Source organism: Mobula birostris, chromosome 3 (genome assembly GCF_030028105.1).
Source record: "Mobula birostris isolate sMobBir1 chromosome 3, sMobBir1.hap1, whole genome shotgun sequence".
Classification (NCBI taxonomy): domain Eukaryota; kingdom Metazoa; phylum Chordata; class Chondrichthyes; order Myliobatiformes; family Myliobatidae; genus Mobula; species Mobula birostris.
Window position 1 is genome coordinate 222731429 of NC_092372.1, and position 26347 is coordinate 222757775.

The 26347-nt window shown below is 46.0% G+C and overlaps 1 protein-coding gene across 4 annotated transcripts in view; it reads right to left on the reverse strand.

The window, feature by feature from the left end:
• Positions 1–203: 203 nt before the first annotated feature.
• The window catches only part of ctdspla (CTD (carboxy-terminal domain, RNA polymerase II, polypeptide A) small phosphatase-like a), a 277323-nt gene continuing 251179 nt past the window's right edge, over positions 204–26347 (reverse strand). For 2 of the 4 annotated variants that reach the window (XM_072254209.1, XM_072254206.1), the window contains 3 exons: positions 22855–23040; positions 10261–10382; positions 204–300 (listed from right to left, as the gene is read on the reverse strand). In XM_072254209.1, the coding sequence (XP_072110310.1) occupies positions 294–300; positions 10261–10382; positions 22855–23040 (315 nt within the window). In that variant the 3' untranslated portion in view covers positions 204–293. Of the gene's footprint in view, positions 301–9403; positions 10383–22854; positions 23041–26347 lie in introns of those variants that run through there. The other 2 variants (XM_072254207.1, XM_072254208.1) reach the window with 2 other exon arrangements.

The window sequence follows — 26347 nt, forward strand, 5'->3', positions numbered from 1 at the left end:
GAAGAGAGTGGTGGGTGCCTGGAATGAGCTGCCTGAAATGGTGGTAGAGGCAGATACATTCAGGACTTTTAGATAGGCACACGAATGTGAGGAAGATGGAAGGATACTGTACTCACATTGTGTAGGCAGAGGGGATGACACTTTGACAATTTAATTGGTGAACTAGAAGGCTTGTTCCTGTGCTATAGTGTTCTATGTTCTAAATGCTCCTGACAATCAATCTGTCTTTGACCGACACTCCTACCCCCTTCAGTGTAAGAGACAGCTGTTCCCACGTTGGCTTCATCAGTCACCTAAAAGCTGGAGCAGAAAATCATAAATACACATTCTGGAAATCAAGTAACACATACAAAATTCTGGAGGACATTAGCATGTCGGGCAGCACCTATGTCACAGGTTCCCAACCTCTTTTATGCCATGGACCAATACCATTAAGCAAGGGGTCTGTGGAGGGAAATAACCAGTCAACATTTTGGGCTGAGACCCTTCACAACTGCAGCAGACTGTGTCTCTGATCCCCAGGAACTGCCTCAGTTTATGCATGAGTCAGTGAGTGGTCTGATCCTCTGCACAGAACCCTGCTGCTGTGGTGCTGAAGTCTGAAACTGGTTTTTGGCTCTGCCTTCCCACTTTCAAGCAGAAGAGGACCCATTTCCAGGCCTCAGCCTAGTAAACAAGCACCTAGTACTGCGTTGTTCTTGTGCCATTTAACAGAAAATGCCTTTCAAGTCACCAACCTTTGAAGTAGAAAGCAGTTTATAGCTAGTAACAGATTTTCTCATTAAAATACAATGTGAACAGTACATTTCAGTAGGGAAGGAAGTGGATCCTGCTGTTATCAGACTCTTGAACAGACATCTTACACACTCAAGAGGCCACTTGGTACAGGAGTGGAACTCGGTATGATCTTCCGCTACTCACACAAAATCCTGGAGGAACTTTGGCAGTTCTGCCTAAGAGTCTTGGCCCGAAATGTCCACTGTACTCTTTTCCATAGATGCTGCCTGACCTGAGTTCCTCCAGCATTTTGTGTGTGTTGCTTGGATTTCCAGCATCTGCAGATTCTCTCTTACGATCTTCTGCTACTGTAGCCCATCCACTTCAAGGTTCACCATGTTCAGTATTAGGTGATGCTTTTCTGACACCACTGTTGTAACACATGGTTAATTGAGTTACTGTCACCTCCCCTGTCAATTTGAACCAGTCTGGTCATTCTCTCTCATTAACAAAGTGTTGTTTTCACCCACAAAACTGAAGCTCATAGCTGTTTTACATTTTTTGCACCATTCTCTGTAAACTCTAGAGCAGGGGTTCCTTACCTGGGGCCCATGGACCCCATGCTTAATGGTATTGGTCAATAACATAAAAAAGGTTGGGAACCCCAGCTCTAAAAACTGTTGTGCACGACTATCCCAGGAGATCAGCTGTTCTGAAATACTCATCTGACACCAATAATCATTCCACGGTCAAAATCATTTAGATCACCTTTCTTCCCCATTCTGATGTTTGGGCTGAGCTGAATCCCTTGACCATGCCTGCATGCTCTTATGCATTGAGTTGCTGCCACGTGATTGGCCGATTCAATAGCTGCATTGAGGTTCACATGTGTACCTAATAAAGTGGCCACTGAATATATACTAAAGACAAATCTTGATCTCCCACTCTACCTCTGTAGCCCTTGCACTTTAATTGTGTCGCAAACACGAGGAAATCTGCAGATGCTGTAATTTCAAAACACACATAAAAGTTGCTGGTGAACACAGCAGGCCAGGCAGCACCTCGAGGAAGAGGTACAGTCGACGTTTCAGGCCGAGAGCCTTCGTCAGGACTAACTGAAAGAAGAGCTAGTAAGAGATTTGAAAGTGGGACGGGGAGGGGGAGATCCAAAATGAGAGGAGAAGACAGGAGGGGGAGGGATGGAGCCAAGAGTTGGAAAGTTGATTGGCAAAAGGGATATGAGAGGATCATGGGACAGGAGGCCCAGGGAGAAGGAAAAGGGGGAGGGGGGGAAGCCCAGAGGATAGGCAAGGGGTATAGTGAGAGGGACAGAGGGAGAAAAAGGAGAGAGAGAAAAAGAAAGTGTGTATATAAATAAATAGCGGATGGGGTATGAGGGAGAGGTGGAGCATTAGCGGAAGCTTGAGAAGCCAATGTTCATGCCATCAGGTTGGAGGCTATCCAGGCAGAATATGAGGTGTTGTTCCTCCAACCTGAGTGTGGCTTCATCTTTACAGTAGAGGCCGCCGCATCAGAATGGGAATGGGACATGGAATTAAAATGTGTGGCCACTGGGAGATCCTGCTTTCTCTGGCGGACAGCGCGTAGGTGTTCAGCAAAATGATCTCGCAGTCTGTCTCGGGTCTCGCCAATATATAAAAGGCCACATCGGGAGCACCGGACGCAGTATATCACCCCAGCTGACTCACAGGTGAAGTGTTGCCTCACCTGGAAGGACTGTCTGGGGCCCTGAATGGTGGTAAGGGAGGAAGTGTAAGGGCATGTGTAGCAGTTGTTCACTTACAAGTGCCAGGAGGGAGATCGGTGGGGAGGGATGGGGGAGATGAATGGACAAGGGAGTCGCATAGGGAGCGATCCCTGCGGAAAGTGGCGGGGGGGGGAGGGAAAGACGTGCTTAGTGGTGGGATCCCGTTGGAGGCGGCGGAGTTACAGAGAATTATATGTTGGACCCGGAGGATGGTGGGGTGGTAGGTTAGGACAAGGGGAACCCTATTCCTAGTGGGGTGGCAGGAGGATGGAGTGAGAGCAGATGTGCGTGAAATGGAGGAGATGCGTTTGAGAACAGAGTTGATGGCGGAGGAAGGGAAGCCCCTTTCTTTAAAAAAGGACATCTCCCTCGTCCTGAAATGAAAGGCCTCATCCTGACAGCAGATGCGGCAGAGACGGAGGAATTGCGAGAAGGGGATGGTATTTTTGCAAGAGACAGGGTGAGAAGAGAAATAGTCCAGATAGCTGTGAGAGTCAGTAGGCTTATAGTAAACATCAGTACATAGCTGTCTCCAGAGATAGAGACAGAAAGATCAAGGAAGGGGAGGGAGGTGTCAGAAATGGACCAGGTAAACTTGAGGGCAGGGTGAAAGTTGGAGGCTAAGTTAATGAAGTCAATGAGTTCAGCATGCGTGCAGGAAGCAGTGCTAATGCAGTTGTTGATGTAGCAAAGGAAAAGTGGGGGACAGATACCGGAATAGGTTTGGAACAGATTGTTCCACAAAGCCAACAAAAAGGCAGGTATAGCTAGGACCCATATGGGTGCCCATGGCTACACCTTCAGTTTGGAGGAAGTGGGAGGAGCCAAAGGAGAAATTATTAAGAGTAAGGACTAATTCTGCTAGACGGAGCAGAGTGGTGGTAGAGGAGAACTGGTTGGGTCTGGAATCCAAAAAGAAGCAGAGAGCATTGAGACCTTCCTGATGGGGGATGGCAGTATATAGGGACTGGACATCCATGGTGAAAAATAAAGCGGTGGGGGCTGGAATTTCAGGCAACACACATGAAAGTTGCTGGTGAACGCAGCAGGCCGGGCAGCATCTTCCTAGCGATGCTGCCTGGTCTTCTGCGTTCACCAGCAACTTTCATGTGTGTTACTTTAATTGTCTGCCTGCTCTGCACTCTCTCAGTAACTGCATTTCGTTTTCCTACTCTTTTGACAAGATGTCTGGAGAGCACGCAAACATAAGACCATAAGATATAAGAGCAGAAGTTGGCCATTCGACCCATCGAGTCTGCTCTGCCATTCAATCATGGGCTGATCCAATTCTTCCACTCATCCCCACTCCCCTGCCTTCTTTCCATATCCTTTGATGCCCTGGCTAATCAAGAACCAATCTATCTCTGCCTTAAATGCTCCCAATTACTTGCCTCCACAGCCACTCGTGGCAACAAATTCCACAGATTTACCACCCTTTGGTTAATTTCTCCACATCTCCATTCTAAATGGACTTCCTTCAATCCTAAATCATGCCCTCTTGTCCTAGTTTTTTTAAAAATTGTATTTTGGTATCTGCAACAATAATAAACCAACAAGGAAAAAATCTCGCACCACAGTTGTTTAAAAGTTTATTTTATTGGCGAAAGTAAAGAAACAGATTTATTCAGTAACCGACAGTAACAACCATTTCTGTTTCTTTCTCTCAGATTCATAGTGTTTCTCAAGTATTGCTGATCAAAGTGGAAAAAGTGTCGCCAACTCCTGGACCACATTCAAAACATGAAAAACAAGTCATACGCCACCTCCTTCCCGCTCCAACCCTGTCCCTGATCTGAACATCACTACCACACAGTTCTGTCTGGGGGGAAGGGAAAGCGGCCGAGTGGAAAGGGCGTGTGGAAGATTTCCCCTCATCCTGTCTTGCTCGATTTTGCATAGCTACCCTCTCCTTTCTCACCCCACACCCACCCGCAATCCCCTAGGCAATCATTGAACAGGCAAGTGTCCTTCGGAGCACCTTTGGAATTGGAGGCACTGAACAGACCGTTTAACAACATTGGATTTTGCTTTTTTAAAAAAAAACACAACTGAAGAGCTTACATGTTTAACGATTAACAAATGCCAAAATTTGCTCTCGGACCAGCTAGCCAGCATTGCGTTCCCCACACTCTGCTGCGCTTTTTTGGGAAAAGAAAGCCACTGGGTGGTGGAGATCACCATAGAGAGTCTGTACAACTTGTACAGTCACTTTGTACTAACATTCATGGTTTTGGATTTTAAGGCAAGTGGTTCATTTGTTCACCAAGATTCTTAGAGAGAATGAAGATATTGGTTTGAGCCCCAACACTACTGTATTAGAAGAAAGGAGACTGACATAATTATACTCTGTAAAACAAACTAAAAAGCGATGTCTCGCCAACTGGCCATGTACATGCCTCTTACATTGACACCATCAGATGATAAATATAGCACCAGTCAGGCAGACACACCCTCACACCTCATGACAGACACACACACACAAAACACACTCACACCTCACCAGACATACACACACCTCACCACACGCAAACACACACACACCTCACCACACACTTCACCAGACATGCGCGTGCACACACATCACCACACACACAGTCACACATCACCAGACATACATAGACACACACACACACACACCCCTCACCAGACAGATACTCTCTCAAACCAATAAACATCAATGTATACCTGGCATCACAATACAAGCTCAAAATCCAAATTTTCCTCCCAGGAAATAGAAATCAGAGATTAGAATGAGCCAGAGAGTAGGATATCAATCGTTACATACTTACATGCACATGCGCACACACACACACACACACACACGCGCACACACACACACAGCAGCAACAAGAGAACGTTGGCACATTTGTTTCAACTGTGACTGCACAAAGTAGGGAAAAGATTTTTCAAAAAAGAACACATTTCTGAAACTGTTTATTTACCAAAAGCAAATCACCACCCACAGAAGTGCCTACATGTTAGGGGAGCAGCCTGGGACGTTAAGCTTAGAAAAGGGGAGTGTTTGAAGTGCTAGTGTTTGTTTAAAATAATTCTAACAATTTCCCAGCCCAGAGGAAAGTGCAAGAAGGAGAAGTACCACTGTATCACCTGGTTACACGCTATGAAGTTCAGCGCATCCCACACTTTGGTTCGAGACAATTATATACAGGAGCAATTTGCAACCTCTTCAGCAGGTGGTGGGGGAGAGGAGGGACTATTGTGGGCGATGGTGCCACAAACCCATACACCAACTTGCATCATATTGAGGGGTGTGTGTGTGTGTGCGTGCCTGTGTACACATGTGACATGCCCAGGGTCGGCTGGAGGTGGTTAGTGTAAAGCAGACCACAGGTACAACAGATTCTGTAGATGCTGGAAATCCAGAGCAACACACACAAAATGCCGGAAGAACTCAGCAGGTCAGGCAGCATCTATAGAAATGAATAAACAGTCAACGTTTCAGACTGAGACCAATCATCAGGGCCCAAAGTGTAAAGTGGAATGCTCTATAGCGGCGGGGAACACTCTGAAATGAAGTAGTAGGACTGCCAACAGGGGAAGACCAGAAGACCAAAGCGAGCGTTAACCACACTGGTTCCATCAGACCTGAGGGGTTGGGCAAAGGAATCTACCCAGAGCACGAACGCCAGATAAGACGTAATATATTGCCAGTGGGGGGGGGGGGGGGGTAGAGAGCTTAGTTTAATAAAAAAAATACTGCCCCCATCTCCAAGAGGAACTCCAGATGGTCTCCATCTAAAAGGTCAAATGTTTGTTTGTCCAGATACAGCACAATACAGGCCCATCGTGCCACCCAGCAACTCCCGATTTAACCCAGCCTAACCATGGGACAGTCTACAATGACCAATTAACCTACTAACCAGTACGTCTTTGGAGTGCGAGAGGAAACCGGAACACCCGGAGGAAACCCGTGCATTGCACAGGGAGGACATACAGACTCCTTACAGGTGACGTCGGAATTGAGCTTTGTAATAGCATCGTGCTAACCGTTACGCTACCATGTCGCGCACCCCCCACCTCCCCGGTTTGCCGCTCAACCCGCGGAGGTCCTCCAGATTCCGGTGTCTGCAGCTTCCTGCGACTCCTTTATCAACTGGAAAATGGGCTGACTCTGTAAACCAACGCTCACTACCAAAGGCTGCGGAGTCTGCAAGCCCTCTCTCTTGGGAAGTGGGTCAGTGACAGCTTTTAAAATGGTGGGTGAGCTAAGAGCACTGCAGAGAGCAGGATGGCTAACTGGGTGAGGACACGGTCTCCTCCAAGGACAATGTTGCCTGCTATGAGACAGCCTGCCGTGAATGGGCAAAGGTTATGGAGCTCTGGAGCAACACAAATAAATTGCTGGAGGAAATCAGCAAGTCAGACAGCACTCATGTGAGGAATAGAGTCGATGTTTTGGGTCAAGACCCTGAATCAGGACTGCAAAGGAAGGGGGGGGAGGGGAAGGTGTACAAGCTGGCGGGTGATAGGTGAGGAAAAAGGTTGGTGGGGGAAAAGAGGATGATGTGAGAAGCTGGGAGATGATAGGTGGTAAAAGGCTGAAGGAGGAATCTGATAGGAAAGTGGACTATGAGCGAAAAGGAAAGAGGAGAGGCACCAGAGGGAGGTGATGGGCAGGAGAGATGAATAGAACGAATGAGAGTGGGAGCCAAAATGGCGAGCGCTCTCTTACCACTGGCTGGGGCAAAGTGCTGGGCTTGTACACTCTATGGTGCGGGGGCCCATGGGCCTGTAACATGCTCCATCCCAAGCCACACTCATCGCCTGTTTTTGCCATAAGGCTGTTGTTTGAACACAGCCTGCCGTTCATGAGGGCAGACATCGCCTGCCCCATGGAACAACTACTGGATTACCTTCCTACCACAGCGCTCGGATCCCTGGCCTCCTCCAGCTCCACCTGCCTCCCTTAGCTCCTCATGTGTGGCCCACTTCACAGCCCTGCTCGTTGACATAACTGACAAGGAGCAAAGATATTATCAGGCCTGGTGGGCCCCTGTGAACACCAACCGGCTTCTCAAAACCATCAAGCGGCACCTGGGCAGCCCTGGAATCACTAAGCTTCATGAGCCAAGTGCCAGTGAATGAGACTGCTGTAGGCAAGTACCTGATTATCAGCAGGAAGATGACAGGCCAAAGTACCCAGTTCTACCACTGGACAGAGGCAAGTCGGGCCAATGGAGCTCCTGGTGTTTTGGGATCACTGCCTGTTTTTCACTTCCGCTTTTCAGAGCAGGGCACCTTTAGGGAGACAGCGACCTGCCGTGTACGCCACGTTAAACTGCAGGATGGACTGCCACACCCTCTCCATGCCATGGGACAGGGTACAAGCCAGCTGGTCTTGTTATTATAAACACCAAAGATTCAGCAGATGCTGGAAATCCAGAGCAATACACATAAAATGCTGGAGGAACTCAGCAAGTCAGGCAGCATCTATGGAGAGGAATAAACGTTTTGGGCCAAGGCCCTTCATCAGGACTGGAAAGGAAGGGAGAAGAAGCCACAATAAGGAGGTGGGGAGTGGGGATGGTGCACAAGCTGGCAGGCGATAGCTAAAGCCAGGTGGGTGGGGGAATGAGGTAAAGTAAGAAGCTGGGAGGTGATAGGTGGAAAAGGTAAAGAGCTGGAAAAGAAGGAATCTCATAGGAGGGGAGAGTGGACCATGGAAGAAAGGAAAGGAGGAGGGGCACTGGGGGAGGTGATAGGCAGGTGAAGACAAGAGGCGGGGGGCAGGATCAACATGGAACCCTTCCCTCACCGTCCCCCCACCTTCTTCCAGTCCAGCTGAAGGGTCTTGGCCCGAAACACTGTTTATTAATTTCCATTTATGTTGCCTGACCTGCTGAGTTCCCTCAGCATTTTAAGTGTGTTGTCTTGAGTATTAGAACAGGAGGGAATGTATACCAGTTCATCAGGGAAACGAGTGATTCCTCAATCGCGAGGCTCTGAGTAAGTTCAAGGCTGAGGAAAACCCATGGTGCTAGGAAATGAATGGGGGTGGAGGGGGTTGACTATCAGGAGTCAAGCCCAACATAAGCTCAGACACAATGCTCACAAGTTGCATACCAGGTCCCCGAGGTCAAACCATCAGGTCACTCCTGTTCCTATGAGAGGAGATTGGCAGGAAAACCTGGCTCGCCAAGAAGTGGGGCAACACAAAAGCTTCACCATATTCTGCCCTCAGTCCCCCCACTCAACTTGAGCTTCACTAAAAGGCAAGTGCCCCCCCCCCCCCACCAAGTTGTGCAAATACATTCGATCACACGATAAACCCCACACTGCTCTGCATGGACATTACTTCACTACGACTAAGTATTTTGATTTGATTCATGGAGAAAAGGGTCCAAGATAAAACATAAAACACTGGCGTTATCTGTGGAGATTGCATCTTAAAGACCCTGAAATCAGCACCGTACAACATGCCCCCCACTTGCAAAAACCTTTGTTCTCTCGGCTTTGCTCTCCACTTGGACTTGCTGCCCTTCAGCAGTGCAGAGAGTGAGGGGCGACCAACAACCCACCCATGGGGGCGATTAACACAGTGGATGCAAAGTCTCTCCTCCTCATCCCCACGCCTGTCCCCTCTCCCAAGTCATGGGAACTTGCAGCAGAGCTTAGAAAAACTGGAAAGCCCAGCCATAGTTGTGAGTGGGGAGGCTCAGAAAGCAGTAAGATGGAGATGAGGGGGTGGGTAGTCAGAGGAAAAGCACCCGTCCTGTCTGCTGGCAGGACAGTGACATTTCCCAAATAACCGGTGACACTTGTCTAAACTCCTGCTTCCCCTTATCAAGTTATACTGCAATGGCTGCTCACAAGGTAATCTTATACGGCCCCCTATTTAAAATAGCAGTTAAAAATATTATAATTTGGTGCCATGAACTATTGTTAAGCCAATTGATGTAAAATTTAAAAGTTTAATGGCTCTGCAATCTTGTACCCAGCACTTATAATTCAATGTGTTCAGCATAAATAACAGTGCTCATAAAGACTAATGTGTTTTTTTTTTTCTCTCTCGTTTTAAAACATACAGTCATTAAAAGATAAAAGATCTCTGGAATATGCGGAGTACAAAAAAATTAAGTTTGCTTTTCTTTCTCGTCTAAAATTATCAATTTTTGTTTTTCAAAAAGGCACTTCATTCTGCAAAATAGGTCACAGAGTAAGGTCAGCTACTGTAGATCAGTACGACTGTCTGCATAGCAATATCTGTGAAAAGAAACCAAAGAGGAAATAAAACTTTAAAAAATATCACAGAACTGCCCGAATACTTGTTTTTGGTAGGCGGAGAGAAGGAGAAGGTTTATTCCAACTGCAGTCTGCAGTAGATTCTTTTTTCTCCTTGTTTTCCAACGTGGTATGTGTATGTGTGTGTTTTTTTTAAAGTGATAGTTGTTTCCTTTTAAAAGTCTGGTCATGTTTGACTTTCTGACGTCAGGCTTCGAGAGGCTGGACAGTCATCAATCACCATGCCCGTGGTAAGCTCATGGCAGCGAACGCTGAAGTGCTTCCCGTTTGGAGATATTTCCCACTCCTACTCCACAAGATGCAGTTCCGATCCAAGCAAGGCATTGGGTGGGGGGCAGGGGGGACTGAAGGAAACTTCCTTATTACAAAAAAAAATCAAAACGCTGAAAGGGGTTGGTGGGGGGGCAGGGGGAGGCTGTGGGTGGGAAGGAAATTTAAAAAAAAAAAAAAAATCGGGCCAAGATCTATGCAAAGAATTTGCCACGAGGACATGCCTGGAGCTCGGTCGCTACCTGCCACGGAGGTTCTGCAGCATAGTGTAAACATCTTCCTCTTTGCTCAGTCCTTCAAAGAATGGAATCAGATCATACAACTCTGTGTCCGACATGTCATCGAACCAGGACTGCACAGGCACCTGCAGAAGAGGAAAAATACTTTAAAATTTATTTTTATTTAGAGATACAGTGTGGAACAGGCCCTTCTGATCCAACAAGCCACACCATTCAGCAACCCATCTATTTAACCCTAGTCTAATCACAGGACGATTTGCAATGAACAATTAACCTACTAACCGGTACGTCTTTGGACTGTGGGAGGAAACTGGAGCACCCAGAGGAAACCCATGTGTTCATGGGAAGGATGCACAAACTTCTTGCAGATGGCATCAGAACTGAACTCTGAACTCCTTCATCCCCAGCTGGAATAGTGTCGCACTAACCACTGTGCTACCGGGGTGCCTCACTTGCATCAGCTAACTTCCTCGCCCCTGAAAAAGCCGTACAATTCACACATTCGGAATCAGGTTTACTACCACTGACAAATGTGTTGCCTTTTTGAGACATCACCTTTTGAAGATGTCCTTAATAATGGGGAGGCTAGAGCCCACGATGGAACTGGGTGATTCGACAACTCTCTGCAGCTTTTTCCGATCCTGCACAATGGTTCCCCCATACCAGGTGGTGATGCAACCAGTAGGAATGCTCTTCTTGGTGCATCTGTAGAAATTTACTAGAGTCTTTGGTGACAATAGTAATGGTCAGCACTGGGAGATGGATGCAGTAGGTGTTGACCCTGAAGGGTTGTCGCCCATGTGTATTACGAGGAACATCAAGACTTAATAGTATATGGGAACAGGCCCTGTGGCTCACAATATCTGCTCCAAACATGCTGAACTAAACCTCTTCTGTCTGTACATGATCAATATCTCTTCATTCATTGGTCTAACAGCCTTTTACACAACACGAATGCATCTACTTCCATTACCACCCCTGACAGATCATTCCAGGCACCCACATTTTCACCTGTCTACCTAAATTCCACTGTCATGTCTATTTTCACCCCTTTCCCCAGCAGCACATTCCAGGCATCTACCACTCTTTTTTAAAAAAGTTGCTTTGCACATCTTTAACCTTTCCCCTCTCACCTTAAATGCACGTCGTCTAATTTTTGACATTTCTTCCTTGGGACAAAAGAAACTGACTGCTTAACTTATCTATGCTTCTGATAATTGCATAAACACTATCAGGTCTCTCCCTAGTATACTTATGTTACCGTATACCACCCCGAGATTCATTTTCTTGTAGGCATTCACAGAAAAATAAAGAAAAACAAATTTATGGAAGACTATACATAAACACTGAGTGGTGGGCTGGAGATACATCTCTATCAGAGAAGGTAAAAGGTGCTCCTTCCCTCCACTAGCCCGCAGGACACCTTTGAGCAAGGTGTAGAACCTGCCTAGCCCCTGATCAGACACGTGAAGCCATGGAAGCAGGAGAGTGGCCTTATAAGCAGCAAGTACTTATCACTAGTCCTGGTTATGCAACCACTGACACCAGACAGAGTACTGGCAATGGCTGGGGTCACCCATCTTGTAAAGACACTGCACAGAAGGCAGCAATAGCAAGCTACTTCTGTAGAAAAATCTGCCAAGAACAATCACGTCATGGAAAGATTGTGATTGCCCACTTCATACGACACAGCACATAATTAAGATGATACATAAACACAGACTGACAACCAATATGCAAAAGACGACAAATTGTGCAAATAAGTAGTAAAATAGTACTGAGAACATGAGGTGTAGAGGCCTTCAAAGTGAATTGGTAGGTTGTAGAAGTAGCTCAGATTTAAGGTGAGTGAAGTTATTCACGCCAGTTCAGGAGCCAGATGGTTGAGGGGTAATAACTGTTCCTGAAGCTGGTGGTGAGAGACAGAATGCTTCTGCACCTCCCACTTGAGAGTAATAGCAGGAAGAGAGCATGGTCTGGATGGTGGGGGTCCCTGATGTTGGATGCTGCTTTTTTGTGGCAGTGCTCCTTCATAATATACCAGAGCAATTTTATTTCCACTCCCATATTTGCAAGAAATATCTGACTAGCATTCAAACCTGGGATAGTTTCCTTCAGAGGAGTCTGGAGGAAAGCTGACAACATTTTTTGTATATTTTTAATGAAAATACCAGGAAGGGAAGTTATGCCTGGAATGTATCAATCTCTGGTTAGACCTCATCTGGAAGGTTATACTGGTTTTTGACAGCATGTGATGCTGGGAGCACCAAGAACTAAATTAGAACAAGAAGATAATAACGCAGAAGGTTCAGAGGTGATTCAATTATTGTACCTAAAATGGATTAAAGAATTTAATGGGGTGAATGGAATCAAAATATCATTCATTGCTGACCTAATTGTGATCAAGGGAATGGACAACACTGTATAAATATGAGAAAAGGAGGCTGTCAGTTTATGTTAAACACAAGAGATTCTGCAGATGCTAGGAATCTTCAGAAAGGAAATCTGGACCTGATAAAGTGTCTCTACCTGAAATGTCAACTACTTATTTGCCTCCATAGATACTGCCTGACTTGCTGAATTCCTCCAGCATTTTCTATCTATGTTACTCCCAAGGGACCATCCCATCAGACCCAATGCCCATCACTTTATTTCTCTCTAGCAGCAACTTGCTCTCTCTCCAAGCCTACCCACTTCTCTTTGACTCAACACTCTCCGAGACAAAGGGGTAATTTACACCATATGGAGTAGGCCTTTTTACCGTGCTACACCATGAATTAAGATCCAGGGTTTACTTTCCCAGCAATGCCCTCAAATGCCTTGATTCCCTCCATGTTTCTGACTATCTAGCAACGTCTGTTTTGAATGAACACATTGCTCAAGCCTCCACAGCTCTCTGATTGACAGGATAGGCTGGTGAGCCTTATATCAGAGTGTGAAAATTATTGAATATTCTCAAGTATAGGATTTAGAAACATGGAAAACCTACAGCACAATACAGGCCCTACAGGCCAAACATGTACTTACTTTAGAAATTACCCCGGGTTACCCATAGCTCTCTATTTTTCTAAGCTCCATGTACCTATCCAGGAGTCTCTTAAAAGACCCTATCGTATCCGCCTCTACCACCCTTGCTGGCAGCCCATTCCAAGCACTCACCGCTCTGAGTAAAAAACTTACCCTTAACATCTCCTCTGTATCTACTTCCAAGCACCTTAAAACTGTGCCCTCTCGTGTTAGCCATTTCAGCCCTGGGAAAAAACCTCTGACTATCCACACGATCAAAGCCTCTCATTATCTTATACACCTCTATCAGGTCACCTCTCATCCTCTGTCACTCCAAGGAGAAAAGGCCAAGTTCAATCAACCTATTCTCACGAGGCATGCTGCCCAATCCAGGCAACATCCTTATAAATTTCCTCTACACCCTTTTGATAGTTTCCACATCTTTCCTGTAGTGAGGTGACCAGAACTGAGCACAGTACTCCAAGTGGGGTCTGACTAAGGTCTTATGTAGCTGTAACATTACCTCTTGGCTCTTGAACTCAATCCCACGGTTGATGAGGGCCAATGCACCGTATGCCTTCTTAACCACACAGTCAACCTGCGCAGCTTTGAGTGTCCTATGGACTTAGACCCCAAGATCCCTCTGATCCTCCACACTGCCAAGAGTCTTACCATTAATACTATATTCTGCCATCATACTTGACCTACCAAAATGAACCTCCTCATACTTATCTGGGTTGAACTCCATCTGCCACTTCTCAGCCCAGTTTTGCATCCTATCTATGTCCCACTGTAACCTCTGACAGCCCTCCACACTATCCACAACACCCCCAACCTTTGTGTCATCAGCAAATTTACATAGCCCATCCCTCCACTTCCTCATCCAGGTCATTTATAAAAATCACAAGGAGTAGGGGTCCCAAAACAGATCCGAGGCACACCACTGGTCACCATCCTCCATGCAGAACATGACCCGTTTACAACCACTCTTTGTCTTCTGTGAGCAAGCCAATTCTGGATTCACAAAGCAAGGTCTCTTGGATCCCATGTCTCCTTGCTTTCTCAATTAGCCTTGCTGAAATCCATATACACTACATCTACAGCTCTACCTTCATCAATGTGTTTAGTCACAAACTCAAAAAGTTCAATCAGGCTCGTAAGGCACGACCTGCCTCTAACAAAGCCATGCTGACTATTCCAAATCGTATTATGCCTCTCCAAATGTTCATAAATCCTGCCTCTCAGGATCTTCTCCATCAACTTACCAATCACTGAAGTAAGACTCACTGGTCTATAATTTCCTGGGCTATCTCTATTCCCTTTCTTAAATAAGGGAACAACATCTGCAACCCTCCAATCGTCTGGAACCTCTCCTGCCCCCATTGATGATGCAAAGATCATTGCCAGAGGCTCAGCAATCTCCTCTCTCGCCTCCCACAGTAGCCTGGGGTACATCTCATCCGGTCCTGGAGACTTATCCAACTTGATGCTTTCCAAAAGTTCCAGCACATCCTCTTTCTTAATGTTTACAGCTTTTCAGTCCGCTGTAAGTCATCCCTACAAACACCTACAGATCCCTACAAGATCCTTTTCCATAGTGAATACTGAAACAAACTATTCATTAAGTACCTCTGCTATCTCCTCCAGTTCCATACACACTTTTTGACGGTCAGACTTGATTGGTCCTATTTTCTCACGTCTTATCCTTTTGCTCTTCACATACTTGTAGAATGCCTTGGGATTTTTCTTAAACCTGCTCACCAAGGCCTTCTCATGGCCCCTTCTGGCTCTCCTAATTTCATTCTTAAACTCCTTCCTGCTAGCCTTATAATCTTCTAGATCTCTATCATCCAAAATGCTCTCCCACTGAGAGACCTGACACCTGATTTACTCACATCTGGAAAAGCATGAACTTATTAGAGATAGTTAACATGGCTTTGTGCAGGGAGGTCATGTCCTATGAAAAAATAATTTTTTGAGGTGTTTTTCGGGGTAATGGAAATGATTGATGAGGACAGGGCAGTGGATGTGGACTTTGGTAAAACATTTGACAAGATTCGTCATGGTAGGCTGGGATTAAGGCACATGGGATACAAGATTATTTGGTAGATTGGATTCAAAATTAACTTGGCTGCAGAAGACAGAGTGTAGTGGTGGAGATGTCTCATTCTGATTAGAGGTCTACAACTAGAGAAAAGGATCTGTGCTGGAACCACTGCTGTATGTGATATACTTGGATAAGAATGTAAGTGGAATAATCTGTAAGTATTTGGACAATGCAATAATTGGTGTTGTGGAAAGTGAGGGAGGTTGTCAAAGGATATATATAAGTCAGAAATGTGGGTGCAGGAATGGCGTAGGAGTTTAATGCAGATAAATGTGAAGTGATGCATTTTGAGAAGATCTGGAGAGGTGCAGAGTAAGTTTCAGACACAAAATGCTGGAGGAACTCAGCAGGCCAGGCAGCATCTATGGAAAGGTGTAAACAGGTGATGTTTCAGGCCGAGACCTTTCATCAGAACTGGACAAAAAAAGAATGAGAAGTCAGAGTAAGACAGTGGGGGGGGGGGGGTGCAGAGGAGGAAGAAGTACAAGGTGCTAATTGATAGGTGAAATCAGGAGAGGGGAAGACATGAAGTAAAGAGCTGAGAAGTTGATTGGTGAAAGAGATAAACGGCTGGAGAAGAGGGAATCTGATAGGAAAAGGTAGAAGACCATGGAAGAAGGGGAATGGGGAGGAGCACCAGAGGGAAGTGATGGGCAGGTAAGAAGATAAGGTGAGAGACGAAAAGGGAAATGGGGAATGGTGAGGGAGGGGGAGAGGTTGGGGCAATTACCAGAAGTTCGACAAATCAACGTTCATGCCATCAGGTTAGAGACCATCGACTGACATGTTGGAATGGGAGTGTGAAGTAGAAATGAAATGGGTGGCCACCAGGAGACTCTGCTTCTTCTGGTGGATGAAGTGTAGGTGCTCGGTGAAGCAGTTCTGGACACAGCTCAGTGCATCATAGAAACCAGTCTCCCCTCTATAAATGCCATCTACACCTCGATGCCTCAGTAAAGCAGACAGCATAATTAAAGACCCCAGTCACCCCAGACACACTCTCTCTCTATCCTATCGGGCAGAAGATACAGAAGCCTGAAAGCAGATACCCAGGCTCAAAGACTGCTTCTATCCTGCTGTTGTACGACTACCGAACAGTTCCCTCGAATGATGAGCTGGCCTCTTGACCTCACAATCTACTTTGCCATAGCCTTGCACCTTACTGTCTGCCTGCACTGCCCCTTCTCTGTAACTGTAACACTATTCTGCACTCTTATTGTTTTCCTATTTACTACCTCAAAGCACTGTTGTAATGAAATGATTTATCTGGAGGGCAGTTTTTCATTATATCTCAGTACATGTGACAATAATAAACCAAATTACCAATAAATCCTCATTAAGACTCTCAGATACAGGAGCAGAATTAGGTCATGCAGCCCATCAAGTCTGCTCTGCCATTCAATCATGGGTGATTTTTATCCCTCACAATACTATTCTCCTGCCGTCCCTCTGTAATCTTTGATGCCGTTACTAATCAAGAACTTAGCAATCTCCTCTTTAAGTATACCCAATAACTTGATCTCTACAGCCATCTGTGGCAAGGAATTCTACAGATCCATCACCCTCTAGCTAAAGAAATTCCTCCTCACCTCTGTTTTAAAGGGACGTTCTTCTATTCTGAGACTATGCCCTCCGGTCCTAGACTCCCTCACGATAGGAAACATCCTCTCCACATCCATTCTATCTAGGCCTTTCAATCCCCTTCCTCTCATTCTTCAAAACTCCAGCGAGTACAGGCCCAGATATCTCTCTATATATATTCCAGCATTTCCCCTACCATTGGTCTGAGGCCTGGTCTGTAGTTTTCCCTCTGTGAGCACAGTCACATCTGCAACCCTCCCATCTAGTAGCCAATTAACCAACCAGCATAACTTGGTCAAGTACATGGAGGGGCAGGGGTTAGAGCGATAAGGGCCAAATGCAGGAAATTGGGGCTAGCTGGGTGAGCACTATGGTCAGCATGGACTAGATAGGCCAAAGGGCCTGTGTCCTTGCTGTATTGCTTTATAACTCTGTATAGAGAGAAATAGAAAAAACATGGTCTACCTCCGAAGACTGAACTGGCACAGTTAATACAATACACACAAAATGCTGGAGGAATTCAGCATAGCATCTATGGAAAAGAGTCTAGTCAACGTATTGGGCTGAGACCCTCCATCAGGACTGGAGAAAAAAAGATAAGGGGAGGAAGAAACACAATAAACATCTCCTGTATAGCTGTGAGAACTAAAGTAGATTGGGACACTGCTTCACTGAGCATTTATGCTCCATTTGCCAGAAAAATCAAGAACTCCCAGTGGCCACCCATTTTAATTCCACTTCCCATTCCAAACCCGACAGGTCAGTCCATGGCCCCCTCTACTGCCATGATGAGGCCACATTCAGGTTGGAGGAGTAACAACTTATATTCCGTCTGGGTGGCCTCCAACCTGATGGCATGAGCATCAATTTCTCGAACTTCCAGTAATACCCCCCACCCCACCCCCAACTCCTTCATAATTCCAATTTCCCTCTCTCACCTTATCTCTTTATCTGTCCATCACCTCCCTCTGGAGCTCCTTCCCCTTTTAGAAACATAGGAAACCTACAGCACAATACAGGCCCTTTGGCCCATAATGCTGTGCCAAATGTGTACTTACTTTAGAAATTAACTAGGGTTACCCATAGCCTTCCATTTTTCGAAGCTCCATGTACCTATCTCAGGGGTCCCCAACCTTCTTTGCACTGCGGACTGGTTTAATATTGACAATATTCTTGTGGACTGGTCGACCGGGTGGCGGGGGGGGGGGGGGGGTGTTCAAGTAGGGTTGCCAACTTTCTCACTCCCAAATAAGGGACAAAAGCAGCAGTCAAATACGGGACACTTGCCTTTACCCCGGGAAAGACTACCATGACCATGAAGCCTTGCATGGGCACCTGTGTCACCTGCGTGCGCATGCGTGACGTGCACATACACGTACGTGCTGATTTTTTCTACAAATCGGTTTTGGCTTAATCTTCCCGATTCTGTTAAGTGAAACTACACTGTACATACATTATTTCTACTTTATATAGGCTGTGTATTTATCATATCATTCCTGCTTTTACTATATGTTAGTATTATTTTAGGTTTTATGTGTTATTGGTATGGTTTGGTAGGTTATTTTTTGAGTCTGGGAACGGTCAAAAAAATTTCCCATATAAATTAATGGTAATTGCTTCTTCGCTTTATGCCATTTCGGCTTACGAACCATTTCATAGAAACGCTCTACCTTAGCAGGGGGAAACACAGGACAAGGGTGGTCCTGTATGGGACAAACCAATTTAGCCCAATATGCGGGATGTCCCGGGTAATACGGGACAGTTGGGAATCCTATGTTTAAGTTCAACAGTGCGTGACAGGGAATGAGGAAAGGTGCAGCTGACTCATATTGTCAAATCATATCGTTTCCTCGTGGCCAGGTAGCACATGCTTTGCAGCCCGGTGGCTGGGGACCACTGACCTATCTAAGAGTCTCTTAAAAGACCCTATTGTATCCGACTCCACCACTGTAGCCGCAGTCCACTCCACGCACTCACCACTCTCTGCATAAAAAAATCTCACCTCTGACGTCTCCTCTGTACCTCCTTCAATGCACATTAAAACTGTGCCCTCTCGTGCTAGCCACTTCAGCCCTGGGAAAAAGCCTCCAACTATCCACATGATCAATGCCTCTCATTATCTTGTATACCTCCATCAGGTCACCTCTCATCCTCCTTTGCTCCAAGGAGAAAAGGCCAAGTTCACTAAATCTATTTTCATGAGGCATGCTCCCCAATCCAGGCAACATCCTTGTAAATCTCCTCTGCACCCTTTCTATAGTTTCCACATCCTTCCTATAGTGAGGTGACCAGAACTGAGCACAGTACTCCAAGTGGGGTCTAACCACTTCCTTCTATGGCCTTCTGTCCTCACCTATCAGACTCTCCCTTCTCAAGCCATTTCTCTTTCACCAATCAACTTCCCAGCTCTTTTTCACCCCTCCCCCCACTTCCTGGTTTCACCATCACCTTCTGTTTCTTCCTCCTTTTCCCCCACCTGCTAACCCCGACTCTTCATCTTTTTTTCTCCGGTCCTGAGGAAGGGTCTCAGCCCAAAATGTTGACTGTACTCTTTTCCATAGATACTGCCTGGCCCGCTGAGTTCCTCCAGCATTTTGTGTGTGTTGCTCTGGATTTGCAGTATCTGCAGATCTTCTCGTTTGAGCAGCATAGTTAATGTTTAATTGCTAACAGTTAATCAGCCATGATGCAGCAAACTTAATGGAATAATGGCCCAGTTCTGCTCCTATGTCTCATGGTCTATATCACCTCACCCCCATCCCCCACAGATAGATCACTGTGACTAGTATGACTATAACAAAACTGCAACTGTGTCAAGTTGTGGTTACCTACCTGCATGAAAGGTATCAATAAGATTGAAAGAGTACAGAGAAGATTTACAAGAATGTTGCAAGGACTTCAGGACCCGAGTTAGAGGAAAAGTTTGGATAGGCTGGGACTTCATTCTCTGGAGCATAGGGGAATGATGGGAGATTTGACAGAGCTATACAAAGTTCAATAGGTACATTTAACATCAGAGAAATGTATACAATATACACTTTGAAATTCTTTTTCCTCATCCATGAAAACAGAGGAGCACCCCAAAGAATGAATGACATTTAAATGTTAGAACCCCAAAGCCCCCCCCAACTCCCTCCTCCCACGCACAAGCAGCAGCAAGGCAATGGCCCCCACCAAGCACTCAAGCGTGCAGCAAAGCATCAACACGGGGGGTTTAGACATGGTAAATGCAAGCAGGCTTTTTCACGGAGGCTGAGTGAGACTGCAACCAGAGGTCATGGTCAAGGATGAAATGTTTAAGGGGAACATAAGGAGGGATTTCTTCACTCAGAGGGTGGTGAGAGTGGTGAACAAGCTGCCAGCAGAAGTGGTGGATGTGGATTCATTTTCAAGATTTAAGAGAAGTTTGGATAGGTCTATGAATAGGAGGGGGATGGAGGACTATGCCCTGGTGGCAGGTCGATGCAACTATGCAGAATAATAGTTTAGCAAGGACTAGATGGACCGAAGGGCCTGTTCTGTGCTGTAGTGGTCTATGACTTGTAACAGAAGTGCCAGGGAAGTCAAAGGGAATGACAGATCCAGCTTTATCACCATCAAAGCCAGGGAGGTCAGTACTGTGCAACTCCTCCCCAACACCCAAGGCCAATACAGAGGCATTGGAGAAGATACTTCAGGTAGAGGAACTAGGCAAAGCTTCAGAATAGAAGTACCTCTCTTTAGAACAGAGGTGAGGAGAATTTCTTTAGACAGAGGGTATTGGATCTGTGGAATTCTAAGATCTTTCAGTAACCAACTGATCAAATAATCAGCAAGGACTAATGTTCAGGAGAAATGTTATTTATTTATTTAGCAATACAGCGCGGAACAGGCCCTTTTGGCCCTTAGAGCTGCACCACCCAGCAACCCACTTATTTAACACTAGTCCCATCACAGGGCAATTTACAATGGTCAATTAACCTACTAACTGTGGAAGGAAACCCATGTGGTCACGAGGAGAATGTACAAACTCACTGGAATTGAATTCCCAACTCCCAACACCCCGAGCGGTGATACTCGCTAACTGTGGCGCCCTGTTGAGTGGCACCACGCAGTTCTTCAAACAAGCCAGATCAAAGTCGCTAGCTAAACAGTAATGTACAGTTTGCAAACTAAAAATAGCCATACACACAAAAATAGCAGTCTAGACTTTGATCAGAATCCAATGAACTTCACCAAGAGCTACTCATGGCTTCCAAGAGCAGAGTGTGGAGACATACAATAAGAAAATATACAGCTGTCTGTGATTAAAAAGAGACTGTGTGACTCAGAATCAAAATCAGGTTTAATATCACTGGCATATATCGTGAAATTTGTTGTTTTGCACATTGCAATATGTAACAATAATAATAAACTATAAAACACAATATGAAATACAAGTTAAATTAAGTACGCAACTAGTGCAAAAAACCCAAGAAAATAATGAGGTAGTGTGTGCCTTCTAGCTCCTGTACCTGCTTCCTGACGGTAGCAATGAGAAGAGGGCACATACTAAGCTATGGGAATCTTTAATGATGGACGACGCCTTCTTGCGGCATTGCATTTTGAAGGTGTTTCTAAGCTTGTGTGAAAATCGCTGTCTAGTCTGATGAACAAGTGAACTATTAAAGGCAAGGAAAAGGAAGAGTCCATTTGGCCCCTCATGCCTGCTCCTCTATTTTGACAAGATTATCACTGATCCTTTCAATACTAACTCCAAATCCTACTCCTTCCTTCATATCAAAAACATCCCACCATGTATACACTCAGGGTGGCACAAAAGAGTAACAGTTAGCTTAGTGCAATGCTTTACACCTCCAGCTGTAAGATCGGGATTCAGTTCCCACCACTGTCTGTAAGGGGTTCGTATGCTCTCCCCAAGACTGTGCGGCTTCCTCTGAGTGCTCCTGTTTCCTCCCACATTCCAAAGCTGTACGGCTTAGGGTTAGTGAGTTAGTTAGGGTATGCTGGGGTCACCCCCAGCACAATCCTTGCTGACTCAAAATGACACTTTTCACTGGAAGTTTTGATATACATGTGACACATAAAACTAATTTTTGACATTTTAAATCCATCTGAGAATTTATTTCTCAGGTCTGTGTCGATGGGAAAATCAGAATAGTTTGGTATGGACCAGATAGGCTGAGGGGCCTGTTTGTGCCCTGTAGTGCTATAACTCTATAACGATGTCTCCTACAAAGTTGCTGCAGCCAAGCAGCACTACATTCCACAGCCTGGTTTTGCACTGAAATGACTCGGGGACAGAGTGCTACTCACTCAGCCAAGGCCAGGTAAGGGCAGGCTCCACAGAGGGGCCTGATGGGGAAGTGACAGGCTTCTCAACCCAGTGATCCAGTGTGGAATCCTGGCTCAATTCTAATGAATGTTTCGTCACTAGGTATGAGAAGGGATCTGAAGATCAAGATTCAAGTTCAAGTTTAATCGTCATTCAACCAGATAGATGAACACTGCCGAGTGAAACAGCTTTCCTCTGGAGTCAAGGTGGAAAACACAGTACCGACAGTCACACACAACACATTCAATTATAATGGCATAAAAACATATAGCTACAAAAATAGCCCAAGTCCCCAAGTGTCATGGCCTGTAAATTGATGGTGCGTGGATGTTCTCCTGCAGCCATGTTTCCGTAGAACAAGCCCACAGCAGCTCACCCCGCGCAAGTTCAGCCACAGAGAAGTGCAACCCAGCTTGTCTTCCACCAAGAGAACACTGGGGAACAGCACCAACAGGTTGGTGGAAGAGGTGCTGACAGAGGTTTGGATCTGCATGGTGTGAGCATCACATGGTTGGAAGACAGGCGTGTTTTAGTCGGACCTCTGCATATCAATGAAGCAACGTGGACATGATCAGAAGGGTATACTCACTGCATTTTCGGGATGGAAGATGTAGGATGCCGGTGAGTTATCCACTATAATGACTTTACTCAAGTCCCTCCCTAGCCGACTGAGATCTTTGACATAGTTCCCCCGGTGGAAAACGCAGGATTCTCTGAAGAGCCTGGCCCTGAAAACTCCCCAACGGTCCAGCAGGTCGGCCACAGGATCTGCATACTTTGAGAGAGAGAGGGAAAGAGCAGGCAAAACAAAGGAGTTATGGCTCAGTGACCGACATGATGCACTTCCAAACTACGATACAAAAGCAGCAGTCCAACATCTGAAGCCCATTTTCACAGCTAAAACGGCTCTGCTACAAACCATGTGTTTTATCAAAGGCAATATTTTCCCAGCTTAACAAAAGCAACTGCTGCTGTGAGTGCTCAGATAGAAAGATCTCCAGAAGGGAATCCAAGGGACAGGGCACTGGGTGACATGGAAGGTTATGCACTGTAAAACACAGGAGCAGAATCAGGCCATTCAGCCTGTCATGTTTGCTCATTATGTAACAGTGCAAGCTTGAAGGACAAGCTCTCATCACTAATTGATTAATTTGTTGGCAGGTTTGCGAAGGGTGAGAAGTTTAAGGGAACATGAGGGGAAACCTCTTCACTCAGAGTTGTGAGGGTGTAGTGCATGTGAGCTCGATTTCAAGGTTTAAGAGAAGTTTGGATAGGTACATGAATGGTAGGAGTATGGAGGGCAATGGTCCTGGTGCAGGTCGATGGGAGTAGGCAGTTTAAACGGTTTTGGCAAGGACTAAAGGGCCTATTTCTGTACTGTACTTCTCTATGACGCTATGTTGATCTAAAAACAGATAATCTAAATATTATTTTACTTGGGTACTCAATGTAAACTGTTACACTTGCAAGTGAGTTAAATCATTTGTGAAGCATTCTCCTGTTGACTGGGCTAAAAAGAAAGGAGGGGAACACAATGAGCATTGAGGTTATGCGAGATAGTACGGTCAGTAGCAACGGATGTGGAATCTTTTGAGAGGGTGCAGATGAGATTTACCAGGATGTTGCCTAGACTAGAGAGCGTGTCCTATGAGGAAAGGTTGAGTGAGCTAGGGCTCTTTTCTCCAGAGAATAGGAGCATGGGAGGTGACTTGATAGAAGTGTACAAGATGATAAAAGGCATAGATAGTGGGCATCCAGAGTCTGTTTCCTAGGGTGACAATGGCTAATATGATTAGACTGATCTTCAAGTAGGTTAAAAGTTCGACCAAAGGGCCTACAGTGCTGTAGAGCTCTATATTCTAATGTCATGATGTTCACTTTTCCACCAGCTGTATTACAGCACAAGGAGTTCAGTCAGCTAGCCCACTGTCTACCTGTCAGCCGATTTGACGGAGCTTTTTGATTTCTCTGCACCCGTTCTTCACTGCCTTCCTGCAAGGCACAGGCACTAGTGGAACAAACAGTGGGCAGCATTTCTAAGAGTGGGTTGTGGTTTGAGTGGGCTAAATATGACCACTGCATCCATGCTGGCTGTAAAAGCGCTCCCCAGCCTAACCTTCCCTGTCTGTACCTCATGGCTCTTCAGGTGTACGTAGAACACGGGAGTGTACGTAGAACACGGAGGTGTACAGCACAGGGACAGTGTACGTGGAACACGGAAGTGTACGGCGCAGGGACAGTGTACGTGGAACACGGAAGTGTACGGCGTAGGGACAGTGTACGTGGAACACGGAAGTGTACGTAGAACACGGAAGTGTACAGCACAGGGACAGTGTACGTAGAACACGGAAGTGTACGGCGCAGGGACAGTGTACGTGGAACACGGAAGTGTACGTAGAACACGGAGGTGTACAGCACAGGGACAGTGTACATAGAACACGGAAGTGTACGGCGTAGGGACAGTGTACGTGGAACACGGAAGTGTACGTAGAACACGGAGGTGTACAGCACAGGGACAGTGTACGTAGAACACAGAAGTGTACGGCGCAGGGACAGTGTACGTAGAACACGGAGGTGTACAGCACAGGGACAGTGTACGTAGAACACGGAAGTGTACGGCGCAGGGACAGTGTACGTGGAACACGCACAGGGACAGTGTACGTAGAACACTGGAGTGTACGTAGACCACGGAAGTGCACAGCACAGCGACAGCGTACGTAGAACACAGAAGTGCGTGCACGGCACAGGGACAGTGTACGTAGGACACAGAGGTGTACAGCACAGCGACAGGACCTTCGGCCCACTGTGCCTATACTGACTGCCAAAATGCGATAAGAATTTCTGTCTTTAACCTTCTTTCAGAGACAGAGGTTCACACACCTACCACACTCTGGTTTTCTCCTCTCTATCTATTCTCTCCACCACCCTATGTGGCTTCAGACACTGAAGGGAAATGGGTCCTATATTTTTATATTATTTACAGATACAGCATGGAACTGGCCCTTCAGGCCCAACAAGCTGCAGCATCCAGCAACCCATCTGTCTAACCCTAGCCTAATGACAACAACTTACAGTGACCAATTCAAATAGCCAGCATGCCTTTGGACTGTGGGAGGAAACCGGAGCACTGGAGGGAATCCATGCAGTCACGGGGAGAATGTGAACATTCCTTACAGATAGTATAGTGCCAGAACTGAACCCCATACTGCGGAACGTCCCAAGCTGTAACAGCATCACAGCAACCGCTACACTACTGTGCCACCAATGCTCCATCTCGGTCCTCATCATCTTATACAACTGAGTGGTCTCACTTCAGTTGCAAAGAAAATAAACATCCAATCTTTAATCGAGCTACAGTCATCCTCAAAAATCGTTGCACTGTCTGCAGTGTGGTCATGTCTTTCATGCAAGTGGTAATCAGAACTGCACAAGGCACTGTGGTTCAAACTAGTGTTGAGTAACGTCTCTCTTATGTTCTATACCTTAACTATTAAAAAGAAATCATCCATCCTGCCTACATCATCTTGAACATTAGGTAGTGAATCTCTAGCATTCTTCAACCCCTAGGGTGCTGGAGGCCAGATCTAACCAGTATGGACGTATGGGGCGCCACAGTAGAGCAACACTATTACCGCTCGAGGCACTGGAGTTTGGAATTCAATTTGGACATCCGCTGTAAGAAGTCTCTGTACATTCTCCCCGTGACTGTGCATGTTTCCTCCAGGTGCTCTGGTTTCCTCCCACAGTCCAAAGATTTAATTGTCTGCATTAGGCTAGGAATAAATGTGTGGGTTGCTGAGCGACATGGCTCTATGAGCCGGAAGGGCTTGTTCCACGTTGTATCGCAAAATAAATAATAAATACTTGAGGAGGAGATATTTAAAAGATTGAGGAATTGAGGGCTATAGAGAACTGGCACAGAAGAGGAGCTAAGGCTAGCATAGATTAGCCATGAGCATATTGGCAAGTTCGACTGGCCAGGTGACCTACTCCTTCTCCCATTCCCCTGTGTTCTTATGCTCACTTTATGAACCTGTTGGCCTTTAAGCAGAGTTCAGCTGTTCCATATCATCCAGTCTCAG